We start from the raw sequence: 13,227 nt of genomic DNA, 5'->3' as shown, positions 1-13,227 counted from the left end.
ATGTATTAAATCATTCTTAATTGTTTCTGGTTCAGAGCCTGGCAGCCTCCTTGCAATGCAGGGAACTGGGCGGTTGGTGGTTCTGAGGCTTCACTGAGGGGATGGGCTGGAGGCTCCTGGGCTGAGTGGTCACAAATGGAGGGAACCACTCTGTGCAGGAGGGTTGCAGAGTTGGGCCAGGCATTGCATTGGACGTTTGGAGGTGCTGGAGATGCTTGGATGGCATGTGACCAACCCCCTGGTGTCAGACAGCTGCTGATTCAGGGGGAGGATCTATCATTAGGGCTCGTGGGATGTCGGTGTGAATGAGCATCACGTACGGATGGGGCAGCCTGGGATTTCATTCCACAGATATTAATTTGTTATACGTGTTTGTACAATCATCCTCTTTAGTTTACAGTTGTTCTGTGTAACTGAGAAGGGGTTTTGGTGCAGTCTGAGGGGGCAGTAAGGCTGAGTCAGCACTCTGCTTAGGCATGTGCTCCAAGTCTGTGAGTGCTTTGGTTGCTCCCAGTGAAGCTGCTCATGTGCTTGGCATCAGGTGTGTGTTTTAAATAAGTTGTAAAATCTACACAAATGAGGAGGGTGAGACTGCAAACACGTGATGTTTAAAAGCAAAGGTTTAGGGTAGTATTCTTTGGGGAAAAAAGCTTTTGGCATTTAATCCATTTAGTGACACACTGAGTTTAAATGTCACCTTCATTGGAAAAATGATTGTCATCTGTTAATTTTATGTGACTGCCTTGATAAATGACCTGTTGACATACAGAGCTCAAGTTCACTTAGTCCTGTACAACCCCAGGCTCGACTGAGAGCAGCATTTTGGGATTATCCCCACGCCAAACCTCAGCTGAACTGAGGACATGCAAATAATTGTCCGCCAGCTTGTCCTGCTACAAACACACAGTTTGTGAAATTGGTTTACCATGTGCTGAAAATTTCTTTGATATTTTTAAAGCCTGTTCCTATGGCAACCAGACCCCATAACAGAAAAGCTTTGTGGTGCTAAGAAATTCAGTTAACAACAGGAATAAAGCCATAGCAAAATGGCTTGTATTCTTTTTTCCAAAAGCAAGCAAACCAACCCCAGTATCCCGAAGCAGCCTGGACCTGGATTAGCAGATGGAAGGGCACACCCTGCTCAGCCTGGCCAGGGAGCTCAGCCTTGGACACTCACACTGGTCCCAGCTCTGACAGTGGAGAACAATTAGGGAGTTCACAAGCATCTTCCTCGGAAATAATTCATGTCTTTTTTTTTTCCCTTTTTTTTTTTTAATACGGGAAGGCTGAAGTGATTTGATGATTTGGTTTATGGGCAAGGAAACACGAGTTTTGCTTCTCAGAACTGGATGTCCCCTTTGTGCTTTGCTAATACAGAAACTGGCAGAACAGGCATTACATTTTCTTTGACGTTGGGGCTTGCAGCCCTGTTTCCTTGTGTCTCATGACTGAGTGAATCAACACCTAATTAAACAGTCACATGAGGGACAGAGTAAAATGCTGCTCAGGCTCTGATCCCTGTGAATCTTTGGAGAATAACTACTTACATCTGTCTTCCTCCTCGTCCAAGGAACCCTGAACAGCTGCAGCTTTGCTTTTTTGTGATTTTTTTTTTCCAAGGGAAAGGATATCACATGAACCTCAGCTAAAGCAATGCTGCCTGTGCTGATAAATGAGACCTGGGGTAGGGGAGGAAGACTTGGAAGTACTCAACAAAATGTTGAGAAATTGGATTGATCTGAGTTTGTTCTGGGGATGACTTAGCTGAAAGCCTGGAGATACAGTCCTTGTGCCTTAGACACTGCTGGAAATTTAACCAAAAATGGGCAAGGAAGTTGGGAATGCTTGGACAAGGAAGTTGGGAATGGTCTGGGGGGATTCCTGAGATTTTTAGTATTAGTTGCAATTTTTTTGGTTGCATCTCGTTATGAAGGTCCACGACAATTGCTTTCCATCTCTGAGTGGCAAATACTTGTCTGGAGATTTATTGAGCTCTCAGTTATCCCTGGTCACAAGTGCAGGCACCTTAATCAATGCCAGGGCCGTGGCCTGCAGCCAAGGAATGCTCCGAGCCCCACGCTGCCCCAGCTGCATGACTTTCACCACCAAGGCAATATTTTTTCCCTGTATAAAACTCCCAAAACAAGTATTACAGGATGTTTTAATCAGCAAGAGCAGATGGTTCCCTGCAGCCTGACCCAGCAGCAGGTGCCAGGGGCTGCACCAGGTGCTTCCCAGGTGTGGCACTGCGGGTGCCAGAGGTTTGGGCACACCATGGAGTGGCATTTCCAGGCTGAAGGTCCCCACCAGGGCTTGTCCTGGCTGCCTCTGCCAGCCCAGGGGGTTCTGGGGTCCCTGGCAGGGACCCGCTGCCCCTGGGCACAGCATTGCCCACCCCAGCACAGCTCACAGGGTAAAAAGCATGACATAAATAATGCAGCTGTTTACATTCTTTTAGCCTGTGAAGAATCTTAGATACATCTGATTTAAAAAAAAAGCTTGTTTTGGTGTGTTTTCTGGGTGCAGAAATCGCAGCTGAAACACACCAGCAGTTTGGTTATGCACCTTGCAGCTTTTGTTTCAGTATCTCCTGAAACCATGTACTGAGAATCTCATTTTCCAGTGGTGCAAAAAGAATAAAACTGCCACAGTCCTTACAGTTTCTGGGAAGTGCATAAAATTAGAAGCCTTAAAAACACTAAGCTGAAGATAAATACAGGGAATTCAATGTTTGTCTGTTAAAAATATGAACAAGTTAGGAGTCCTCAACCAAAGTAATCTTGTTCCATCAGGAGTCATTCAAGGGTTTGTTGTTATTATTAATATTAGGGTTGACAGCAATAGTGGAGTTACAGTGATCCCTCTAGGATGTCTTCATTTTCATGGCAAGAGAGGCCTTGCAGTCAGCCTTGACTGTAATAAATCTGCTTTTCTCTTCATTGTCTCATCTCTTAATAGTCACGATCTCCAAAATAGAAAGCCTCAATTAACTGTTAAGTTCCCAAGCAAATTTTGGAGTTGATAAATCCAAGCTTGTGAGCTTGATCTTGTTCTGATGGGTTAGTTTTATGTGTGGGTTTCAGGACTGTCGAACCTGTCGTGACATCTCCAGGGCTGTGCAGCACAAAGGGGGGAGCACAGCCCTCCCCCCAGCCCTGCCCTGCCACACTGGGTAATTCTGGGGGCTTTTAGAGGGTTCTTTATTTCCAGCAGCTCTGTGTGTTCATCAAAAGCAGTTTGTATTGGAACTTTATTCTCCCCAACTTTTCATTAAACGCACACAATACTGAACTATTGACACTCTTTTAACGGCTGCAGCAGAAGATTGTGCTCTGCACACCCGAGTGCACACAATGAAGTAACTGTTTGGCAGGGGGAAAATGCCCTGTTGTCTTGCAGTACCAGTTGGTATTATGGAGGTTTGTTCCGTGTCTTATTTATAGTAGGTTGCGATTGGAAATGTGATACAAAACAAACACCGATGTTCCAGTGGCTCAGCCATGCATCAGATTTTTACTTTGATAGTTATTTTTATTTTCCACATCTTTTATCGTGACTTGAAAAATTACAGCAGTGAAGGGGCCGGTCAATCTGCTGAGGTCTCAGCTCTTAAAAGGGAGATAATGTTCCATGTCCTGCCCTCCAGGGATGCTCCCGGGCAGATTTGTAGTTATGCTGATGCTCCTTTACAGTGCTGGGAGAGACAGTTTATTCCAGTCATGAGACCTCGTGCTGGTGGTGAGAATCCTGTGAATGGAGAATGTACAACCTCTGCGTCTCTGCTGATTTCTTTTTTTTTTTTAATTGTGTATCAAAAGCACTTTTCTTAGTATTTAAAAATCTGGTTTCCTTTAAAGAAAAGGGGGCCCAAGTTCTGAAACTCCTGAGGGCTGTTTGCAGTGATCCTTTTCATTGTTTTGGTTCTTGCTCTTGTGTTTGTGTGTGCAGGTCTGTGTGTGCTCCAGGTGTGTGCAGGTCTGTGTGTGCTCCAGGTGTGTACAGGAGGTTCAAGCTTTAATCCCTCCACTCTTCCTCTCCAGCAGTGAGGAATTCAGTGAAATATTTTTTGCAGGGATACAAAAATGCACAGAAAGCCCTTTTTTTCACAAGTCTAGCTCAGTGGCAATCCTACTAAAGTATTTTGTAGAGAAATGATGTCCAAGTATTTCTAGTCGGATTTCAAATAAAATCCTAATTGGTTTTCTCTCTTTTTGTCTCGTGTGGCTTCCAGCTCCTACCTTTGTGCATTACTAAGCAATAAACATTTCTTGGCTCAGTTACTGGCTTTGTTGTGTGCACTCACAACACGTGTGAGGGAAGCCTTCCTTCAGGAGGAAGGCTGAAAAAACTCGTTAAGGCAGAGAAGACCAAAAATGAATCATTTCATTGCTTGTGAGGCTGCGGTTGGAGCAAACCCTGTTGTCTGCTCAGTTTAAAATCAGATGATTTATACCCAAAAGGTGCAGTAGCTTTAAACGTTTTCAGAAATGCCTTTGGATAAAATGAAGAGAGAGCTGGTGCTGTTTGGGTTTGAGGATGTGTTTGGCTCACGTGTGTTTAAGAATGTGCCACAGCCCCAGCTGGGCACAGGGCCCTGCAGAGTCCCCTGGGCTCTGGGCTGTTGGATGTGCTTGAACACCATCACCCACAACTTCCCCACCTGCAGCCAGGTGGGTGTGCATGGATTCTGAAATGCCTCCCTGGGAGGTGATGGGCTACAGCAGCAGCTGTTGATTGTTCTGGTTTTTGAACTTCAGTGCTTTTCTGATGCAGGGTAATATTACCACCTTTGTTTTTCAAGCTCGAATTTACACACATATAAAAATATAAAGCCTTTACCCTTTCAAAGAGATGCCTGGACAGACACCCAGAGAAGAGGATGGTGCATATCTCATCTTAGAGAGGCCTGGGTGTTTTCTTGGATATGGGAATGGTGCATGAACAAACACTGAGTACCTGAAGTCCTTCCTCAAGCAGTAAATATTCACTGATCTGGTTAAAGCACTGTTTACTCTCTGTACAACTTGAGTCTGTCTCTATTTGCAGAGAAATTCCTTCCAATATTTTTCCTGGTCAGTTGTTGGATGGAGGCTGGGTCTGCTTTCAAAGCACTTGTCTTTAATGCGCATCAGGTTACCCTGAGGTAAAATGGAAACCTTAGATGCTACTCCTGTAAATAAGTGTTTACATAATACATGGCACTGAACTTCTCAGCATTGCATCTCTCAGAAAAAAAGGTCACTTTTGACATCAGTAACCTTTAGAGAGTGGTGCCTTTGCCACACAGGTAAGGAAGGTTACTGTGCACAGCAGCACATTCCTTCGCTGGATGGAGGAGGTGGGAGAGGTCAGATGTTAATGCCTGCATTTCCCTAAGCCTGGCATGTTAAACTTTAAAGGCAAGACTTGGGTTTAGGTCATGGCTCTCCTGTAAACAGCACATGCCCAATTTTGCTCACGTGAGTAATTCCATTGAATTCCTTGGCACTAGTGGTGTATGACAAGCCAAGTCTGTAATGTTGTATGTGTTTGTGGGGTCAGGGCCTCAACTCTTCATTTCTAAATGAGAAACTTCCTGTAAAGCATTCATGGCAACAATAGATAATGGTTTTATCTCTTTAGTTTTGCTGCTTTTGTGTCAAAACACTTGCCCAGCACCAAACATAAAAACATTACCTTCCTATAAAACAGCAGCAAAACTGCTGTAGTGTCAATAGATTAAGAATTTCTCCCTGAACTCAGTCTAGGAGATGGGTAGCAGAAGAGGGAGCTTGGTGTTCTCCCGTGGAATCCATTCCACAGGGCAGACAACACCTGGACTCCTGGGATTGTTGGGTGTTGGGGGCCAGAGCCCATGATCAAGTGGAACAGGAGATCCTGATGGCAAATGCGTTTGTACTGCTTCTCTGTTTCAGATTATTGGCAAAACTTGTAGGGTTTCAGACACTGAAAAAACCCTGAAGTAGGAGTTACGATGTTGCAGCTTTCTGCTTTCATGTCTTAGTTGTGTTGATCCGAGGAATGCAGAATTGGTAGCACAAGTGATTAGCCCCACATTTGCCTCTGACAAGACTTTGATGGCTTTTGATGTGCGTTGCGTTTTTGGGTTGCCCAGTTCCTTCATCACCTTCCTGTGCATCTCTCATCCCTCCCCTGCCATTTAAGAGATGGAAGTTTGTTAAACAGCAGCTCCGTTGTGGTTTCTGGACAGCGGAGCACTGAGGGAGCCTTGTTTGCAGCCGTGGGGCTGCCCGGATGCTCCTTGGGGACATTATTGCACCTTTTTCGTTCGCCCCTCTATTGCCACTCAGTTGTCTCGCGTGTTCCCGATGTCTCCCGTGTAATATTAATGAGCCCTTGCCGAGCGTACAGTGCTGGCTTTGTTCGGGAGCGCTGGGGATGGAGAGAGAGGGCAGGGATGGGGCAAGGATGGATGGGGACCAGGGATGGGGAGAGAGAGGGCAGGGATGGGGAGAGAGAGGGCAGGGATGGATGGGGGAGAGGGCAGGAGTGGGGGAAGCGGACAGGGTTGGGGAGAGGGCAGGGATGGAGAGAGGTATAGTGGAGCGGGCAGGGATAGTGAAGCGGGCAGGGCTGGATGTGGGAACGGGCAGGGCTGGCTGGGGAGCGGGCAGGCATGGATGAGGAGCGGGCAGGGCTGGATGTGGGAACGGGCAGGGATTGCTGGGGAGCGGGCAGGGCTGGATGTGGGAACGGGCAGGGATTGCTGGGGAGCGGGCAGGCATGGATGAGGAGCGGGCAGGGCTGGATGTGGGAACGGGCAGGGATTGCTGGGGAGCGGGCAGAGCGGCTGGGGGCACCTCGCGAAGGGCCCTGCCCTGATTGCTGCGGGCATGGCGGGCGCAGGTGGCCCGCGGTGACGGGCGGTCACATGATGGTGGGGAGCGCCGGTGCGGGCGGTGCGGGCTGTGCTGCGAGCCGTGCGGGCTGCGAGCCGTGCGGCTGTGCGAGGTCCCGGCGCTGTGCGGACGGTGCGGGCAGTGCGAGGTCCCGGCGCTGTGCGGCTGGTGCGGGCTGTGCGAGGTCCCGGCGCTGTGCGGCTGGTGCGGGCTGTGAGCGGTGCGGGCTGTGCGGGGTCCCGGCGCTGTGCGGCTGGTGCGGGCTGTGCGGGGTCCCGGCGCGCTCCGCACCCCCGCGGCTCCCGGGGCGCCGTGGTGGGACGCAGACAGACGGACGGACGGACGGACGGACAGCAGCGTTCGGGCTCCCGCGGCCCCGCAGCCCAGAGTCGGCGGTGCGGGAGGGATGCGGGACCCAGCGCGGGGCACACCCCGCAGCCGCTGCCCCCAAGGTGGTTTCTGGGATGCTGTTGCTGGGATTAAGCGTTTCGCGCTGCAGCCTGGAGAGGCTTTTGTTTGAGTTAAATTCAGAGCTCTCGGTATGTCACCTGACAGTCTTGTGGTTTGGGATGAATATGGCTCATTGCTATTATTAACCTGAGTTGGCAGCCGGGCACAACAGGAGTTTAGAGGGATTTGCAAAAGTGGAACTGCTCGGGGGACAAAGATGCTTCCCAGGTACGGTCACTGCACAGTTCTTGAGATTATTTTAATTTTCTGAAAGCTTATTGTTTTCCCTCTGATGAAAATATTTCCTTTCCGGAGATGTGAGACTGTTAGAGATTTATTCTTTTTTTTATGATTCTTATTATAATTTCATGCTAAATGGCACGACTATTTTTTTTTGCCTGAATTGATTCTAACTGTTGTAATTTTGCAAAGGGAAGTGCAGCCTGCTTGAATAATGTCAAACATTGTTCAGTGCTAGTGAGTTGAACTGAGAGGAGCTGTGTGTGTCTTGCTTGTGTGTGGTTTTATTTAAAGCAGGTATTTCAAACGAGCATGGAGCTTGTGTGTGTATATGCAAATATTTGCATGCATATGTTTGCCTAAATCAGCTAAAAGCTGAGCAGGTGATTCTTAAAATGACGCAGGTGAAGTAATCACAAAAATATTTTATGAAATTGCTGATACTGATTGTAAATTCTGAAGTTGTGTGAATTGCCAAGTTACTCAACATGCTACACATCTTTAGCAAAACCTTCCTACCAACTTATTTTCAATATCACACTCCAGAGTATGATTGATGTGTTGACTAGGCTGCACCTAACCTGTAAATATTATGTCTTTTTGCCTGTGGAAAGGCATCTGGCTCATGTATTAGACTTTAGAGTATAAATTAGGTATCTTAATGAGAGTCAAGTGACTTGGGAATAAAAAATGAAAACAAACTAAAGTCAGCTTTACACTCAGCTAAAGAAAGGGGCATAGCCAGGGAGCTTGGAAGGCACTGAGGTCCTGGGCCAGGTTTATGGTACTGCCAGTGAGTACCTGGGTGATGCAGGCGGTGCCCACTGCTCGGTGTGTGCTCAGCATAAGCAGCACGAGTTTCCTGGAGCTCAAGAAGAGCAGCTATTCCAGGTGAGGATTGCTAAGCTGGTAAAAGACTGAGCCAGACTTAGAGGTGGAGCAGGGAGCTGACCTGCACAGGGCTGCGGTGCCCGGGGATGGGCCACCCTCCTGTGAGAAGGGAAAAGGGGAGGTTGGGATTTAATCTGTGTTAAAGCAACACACGTGTGATAAACCTGCAACGTGTCACCTCTGCGAGCAGCCCAGGGTGCCTGTCCCTGAGGTGATGCAGAGGGTCCCTGCTGTTCCACACTGCCCAGATTCTGATCCAGGGACTCCAGTGAAAGACCTGCCAAGGTCAGGGTGGCAGAGGGCAGTGTCACTCCTGTGCCACCCATCCCACCCTCTGGGCTCCTCCCTGGCCCGGGACGAGGCACCAGCCCTGCTTTTCTGTGCAGCATCAGCAAGTGCTCCCCACCAGTCACTCAGCCCTGATGTGACCTCAGCTCTCCTAAAGACAATTATCTTGCAAAATTTTTGCTAAGTATAGGCCCCGTGGTTTGTCTGCTTCAGGGATCTTCTTCCTCCTCACAGCCTTACTGTGTGTTATGTCACCAGCACTTAAACGGAGTATCTCTCTTAAAATGCCAACTTTGTAAATTGGAGGTGCTGCCTGGACTATCCTTGTCACGTAAATCCTGAGAAAGTTCTTTTGCATTGCAGGTGTTATTGCTAAAAAAATAAATAACCTGTCAGTGCCTCTAAAAAAAGATGGTCTTCAAAGCTGGAAACTTCATTAACATGCAGTTCTGCTTGGAATCCAGTTCTGGTTTTGTTGCTTACAAATTAGTTGTGCTCTTTCAGAGTGGTCTGTGCATCTGTTTTTGTATAATAATGGTCAAATAATAAGTGAATTATTGAAATGCAGTAGGGAAATAGCAAAATACATAAAATACCCTCCCTGTGTGTCCTGTGTACTCAACTTGTGTTGTATCAACTCAAAGGGAAAAGAAAAAAGAAAATCCAGTAACATGTAATAGAAATCTCCAGAAGAGTTTGGGCAGGAGGAGGAAATTCCATGTTGGAAAAGGCATCTCAGCATTGAGAGGAGTATGGCAGGATGGTTGGACTGGGCAGGGACCCTTTTCCTTCTGGATCTGATCACCCTTCCTTCCAACGAAGCACTGCAGGATCCTGTGCTGCTGGCTCTGGAGGTACAATGAGCCTGCCTGGATGTGGATGTGCATCTCCATGGAATGTGGGATAATCTGCATCTGGAATGCCAGTGCACTCAGTGGGACAGTCTCATACTCACGACATCAGCTCTCCAAGGCAGACACAGTCTCTGTCAGGCACTTGGGCAGAAGTTGGCTGGGCCTGAGCACCCCTGCAACAATGATAGTACATGGAGAGTCATCTGCAGGAGTGGAGATAAGCCCTGGAATCCCTGCCCTGTGTCCTGTGCTCAGCTAAGGAGCCTGTGAGGGGAGCACAGGGCAAGGTGGCCCCGCTGTCTGCTCTGCCTGGCTGTTCCTGTCACCCTCTAAAAAGGTGCTAACATGAAAACCACGCAGAACAGATAAGCTGGCATAAACTATAAATATCATTTGCGTAGATGCATTTAAAAATAGTTCCAAGTGATTCATCACCAGGCAGTTTTTATAACTATGGGTAACATGATGTAGGAAAACAATAGGTTGATAGTTTCAACTTACTTTTCCAATGTTTAGTCACATTCTGGTTTTGAGCAACTTCACTTTTTAGAAAACTCCTTTACAATTCCTGCTTGCTTGATATCTTGATCAGTTTGCTTCAGTTGCATTTCTTTAAGGCTTCTGAAGCATCTGTGTTTATTAAAAAGTTATTGGATACTATCTAAGCTGTGTTAATGTAAAATAATTTTAAAAGTCAAGTCTCAGGTAGGAGGAAAAATAATACTAAGCTAAACCTTTAATGTAACAAAGAAGTGCTGTTTGTGTTGGAAGTGGGAATGAGGAGGAAGGAATGTACTTGTATTCAACTACAGGGGAAAATCCTGTATCTTAATTGATGGAGGGGTAATGAAGGATTTCTCTGTCTGTTGTTTCATCCATTAAAACTTGCACAGAGTGAAAAAATACCAATTTACAGCCATTCAGTTCTTGCTGAGAAATGTTGATGGCAGTAACAAACTCCAGGAATTGGATACACAGGAAAATCCATCCTTGGAGAGCATTTGGATTGCCATGAATCTCCCAGTACAGGTGTCAGGAAGCATGTAATGGATTTGTAAATATAAGCTACAGGTAATATTCCTCATGATTGAAGGTAGAAAAGGCAGAGAAACAAAAGGAGTAAAGACATGAGGAGCTGAGCAGCAGTAGGGCTTAAGTGTGAACATGCATTAAAATATCATTTTTTAGGCCTTGATTTTGTTATTATTAGTTTCTTATAATTTCATCATTAATCACATGGAAGTTTTCCCTTCTGTCCCAGGTAATTCCTTTGTTTGCACTTTGTACTTGCACAGCCATCAGTGCAGGGGGGTTGGACCTCGTGCCCTGCAGAGATCCCTTCCAACCTTGCCCAGTCTGTCATGGTGTGAGGGCTGGATTTGTGGGATTCGTTTCTGAGACATCCCATACAGCATTTGTACATCAGTGGGTTTCTACCCCATAGAGGTATTTCTGAACATGCCATTGTAGAAGAGTCCCCACGTGTGGTGGAGATCCCCCCAGGAACACTGTCCTGCTCCAATGGAATTTGCTTTGGTTTTGTTTCTCTCTTGCTCCTTGAGCTCACAGCACTGTGTGCAAAACATCTTTCCACTGGTGAAAGATATTTGGGGTTGTGGGTTTTGGTTTTTGTATTTTTCTTTAATCAGTCTCAAGGAAAGATGAAAGAGTGGCAGATAGGTCATGCAGGGAAAAGTCCTCCTTAGGAAACTCATTTCCAGAGCAGCTGGGGAGATGGAGACTCACCTTTCATTAACATTGCCAGAATATTTGATTCTGCGTCTCCTGCTTTTCCTGTAAGAATCTCAAGAAAACATCAGTTAAATGTCAAAGTTAGTTTCCATTTATAAACAGCAGATCTAGGTCAGTTTTCATCTGCCTGCAGAGGAGCTCTGGAGTGCTGCCCTGTTATATTTGTTTGGAGATCGCTCCCTGCCTATTGCACGCAGGAATTTCTGCCTTTCTGGGGATAATCTGTCCAGATATCAAGCTTAAGGGTATTTTAAACCTGCTGACAACAAAGGCAGAGCTGCTGCCTGTCCTGCCTGCCCGGGGTGGTGGGCGAGTCGGAGGTGCCAGGCTGCCTCTGTTTACTGTCTGGCCAAATGAACTTTCCCCCAGCTCTCCGAAAGGCTCTTCTGGTTTGGGAAGTGGCCCACTCTTGCCAGGGAATGTTTCTGCAAGGCTGAAATGTGCTTAAGGATTCTATTATGTAACAGAGATAACGCTTCTTTGGAATGATCACAAATTATGATGGATAATAGCTCCTAAATGCTTGTCTAGAGAAAGTTAAAGTGTCATGTGAAGAAGCTGAGAAGTAAACAAGCTCTTGTTACCTTGATCAGATATGTTTCTGAATACAGCAAGAGTTTTATATTTAGCTTTCTCTCCTCTTAGTGTGTAATCTGCTCTTGGAGCTTTTTATAAGGCTTTCCTAAGATCTGGAACAGCTACTGCCCGTCTTTGCCAGTAATTTCAAAGTCAAATATCAGACTTGGTAGGTAATGGAAGACAAGCTTTTGTCTGAGTGTGAAAGAAATTCAGACACTTGCAAGGGTGGAGCAAGTGATGGCACCTTTTTGGCAAGCAGTTCATTGTTACTGTCACCCAGTGTCTGTATAGGAACCACAGTGGCCTATCTGGGGAAAAAATCTAGTTTGTAGACTTTCACTGATTTCACTGAAATACATGGATGCTGTTCCATCAGCAGAGCCCCCAGGAAATGTGCACTCAGCTCTAAGTTTGTCGCTGTGCTCGTGTTTTGGTACAGAATTTGCTCTTTGGTGTCTGCTCTTCGTTGTGGGCATGTCCCTCTGCTGGGGACTCATTGGCTTCGGGTGCCCAAATGAGAGGGTGGGCAGCTCTATGACCCCAAATCTAGACATCAAGTTATTTCAGCTTCAAGTTGCTCAAGGTATTTTGTTGTAATAAGTCGATTTTGACATTTGTTGCACACCGGCTTTTCTGCAGCTTCTGTTTTTCTCTCCTGTTGCTAAATGGTGGGGCTGGGCAGATTAGGAAATGGATTTCCTCTCTCAGGACACTGAGCAACTGTATGTCTTGATGCTTAGTTTCACCTCACTGGCACTACACCAGTTGTAAAGACTGTACCTGCACTTCTGATAGGCAGCGACAGCTTAGGTGATCAAACTGATTTTCTGCAATTATAGGAGTTGTTGGGTCATAATTCATCATTAGAATGTTTGTCACATAAGGTGTGAGTGCAGAGACAGAAACCTTTTGGGTGGTGAGTTAGAGCAGAGGAAAATTTCCCGTTGTCTTGGAGTCCAGCCTGTCGGGTTTACTCTAATACAGACCATGGGTGACTTTTTGCTGAAGTAAAAGTACAACTTCTTTGTGTAAAGTGGGAGCCCGAATCCTTTGTTAATGGCTGGAAAGTTCCAGCACCTTGTTCCTGCCTTCTTGGGGTTTCATGCTAATGCTCCTTGCCTAAAAGCCAAGGATAAGGAAGATGGAATTTCACTTGATTGAGGAAATGGCTCTTGAAGTAGCTGAAAGATGATTCCTGGTGGTTTCATGGATAGAGCAGGTGTCTTGTTTCCCATCTTCCAAGAACAGAGAAGGTACCAATGCAAATGGATTCCCCAGCCAGTGGACAGCAATGCTGGCTGGGCTTTAACGTG

At 46.5% G+C, this 13,227-nt stretch overlaps 1 protein-coding gene across 3 annotated transcripts in view; it reads left to right on the top strand.

The window, feature by feature from the left end:
* The window catches only part of FNIP1 (folliculin interacting protein 1), a 64,943-nt gene that overhangs the window by 12,559 nt on the left and 39,157 nt on the right, over nucleotides 1–13,227 (top strand). Inside the window, exon 1 of one of the 3 annotated variants that reach the window (XM_071569902.1) lies at nucleotides 7,163–7,538. The exons of the other annotated variants lie outside the window; for them this stretch is intronic. Within the exon in view, the coding sequence (XP_071426003.1) occupies nucleotides 7,528–7,538 (11 nt within the window). The 5' untranslated portion in view covers nucleotides 7,163–7,527. Of the gene's footprint in view, nucleotides 1–7,162; nucleotides 7,539–13,227 lie in introns of those variants that run through there. 3 annotated transcript variants of the gene reach the window in all.

Source organism: Pithys albifrons, chromosome 15 (genome assembly GCF_047495875.1).
Source record: "Pithys albifrons albifrons isolate INPA30051 chromosome 15, PitAlb_v1, whole genome shotgun sequence".
In the NCBI taxonomy this organism is placed as follows: Eukaryota; Metazoa; Chordata; class Aves; order Passeriformes; family Thamnophilidae; genus Pithys; species Pithys albifrons.
Note: the sequence above shows the minus strand (reverse complement) of the source record. Positions and strands in the feature narration are given on the sequence as shown.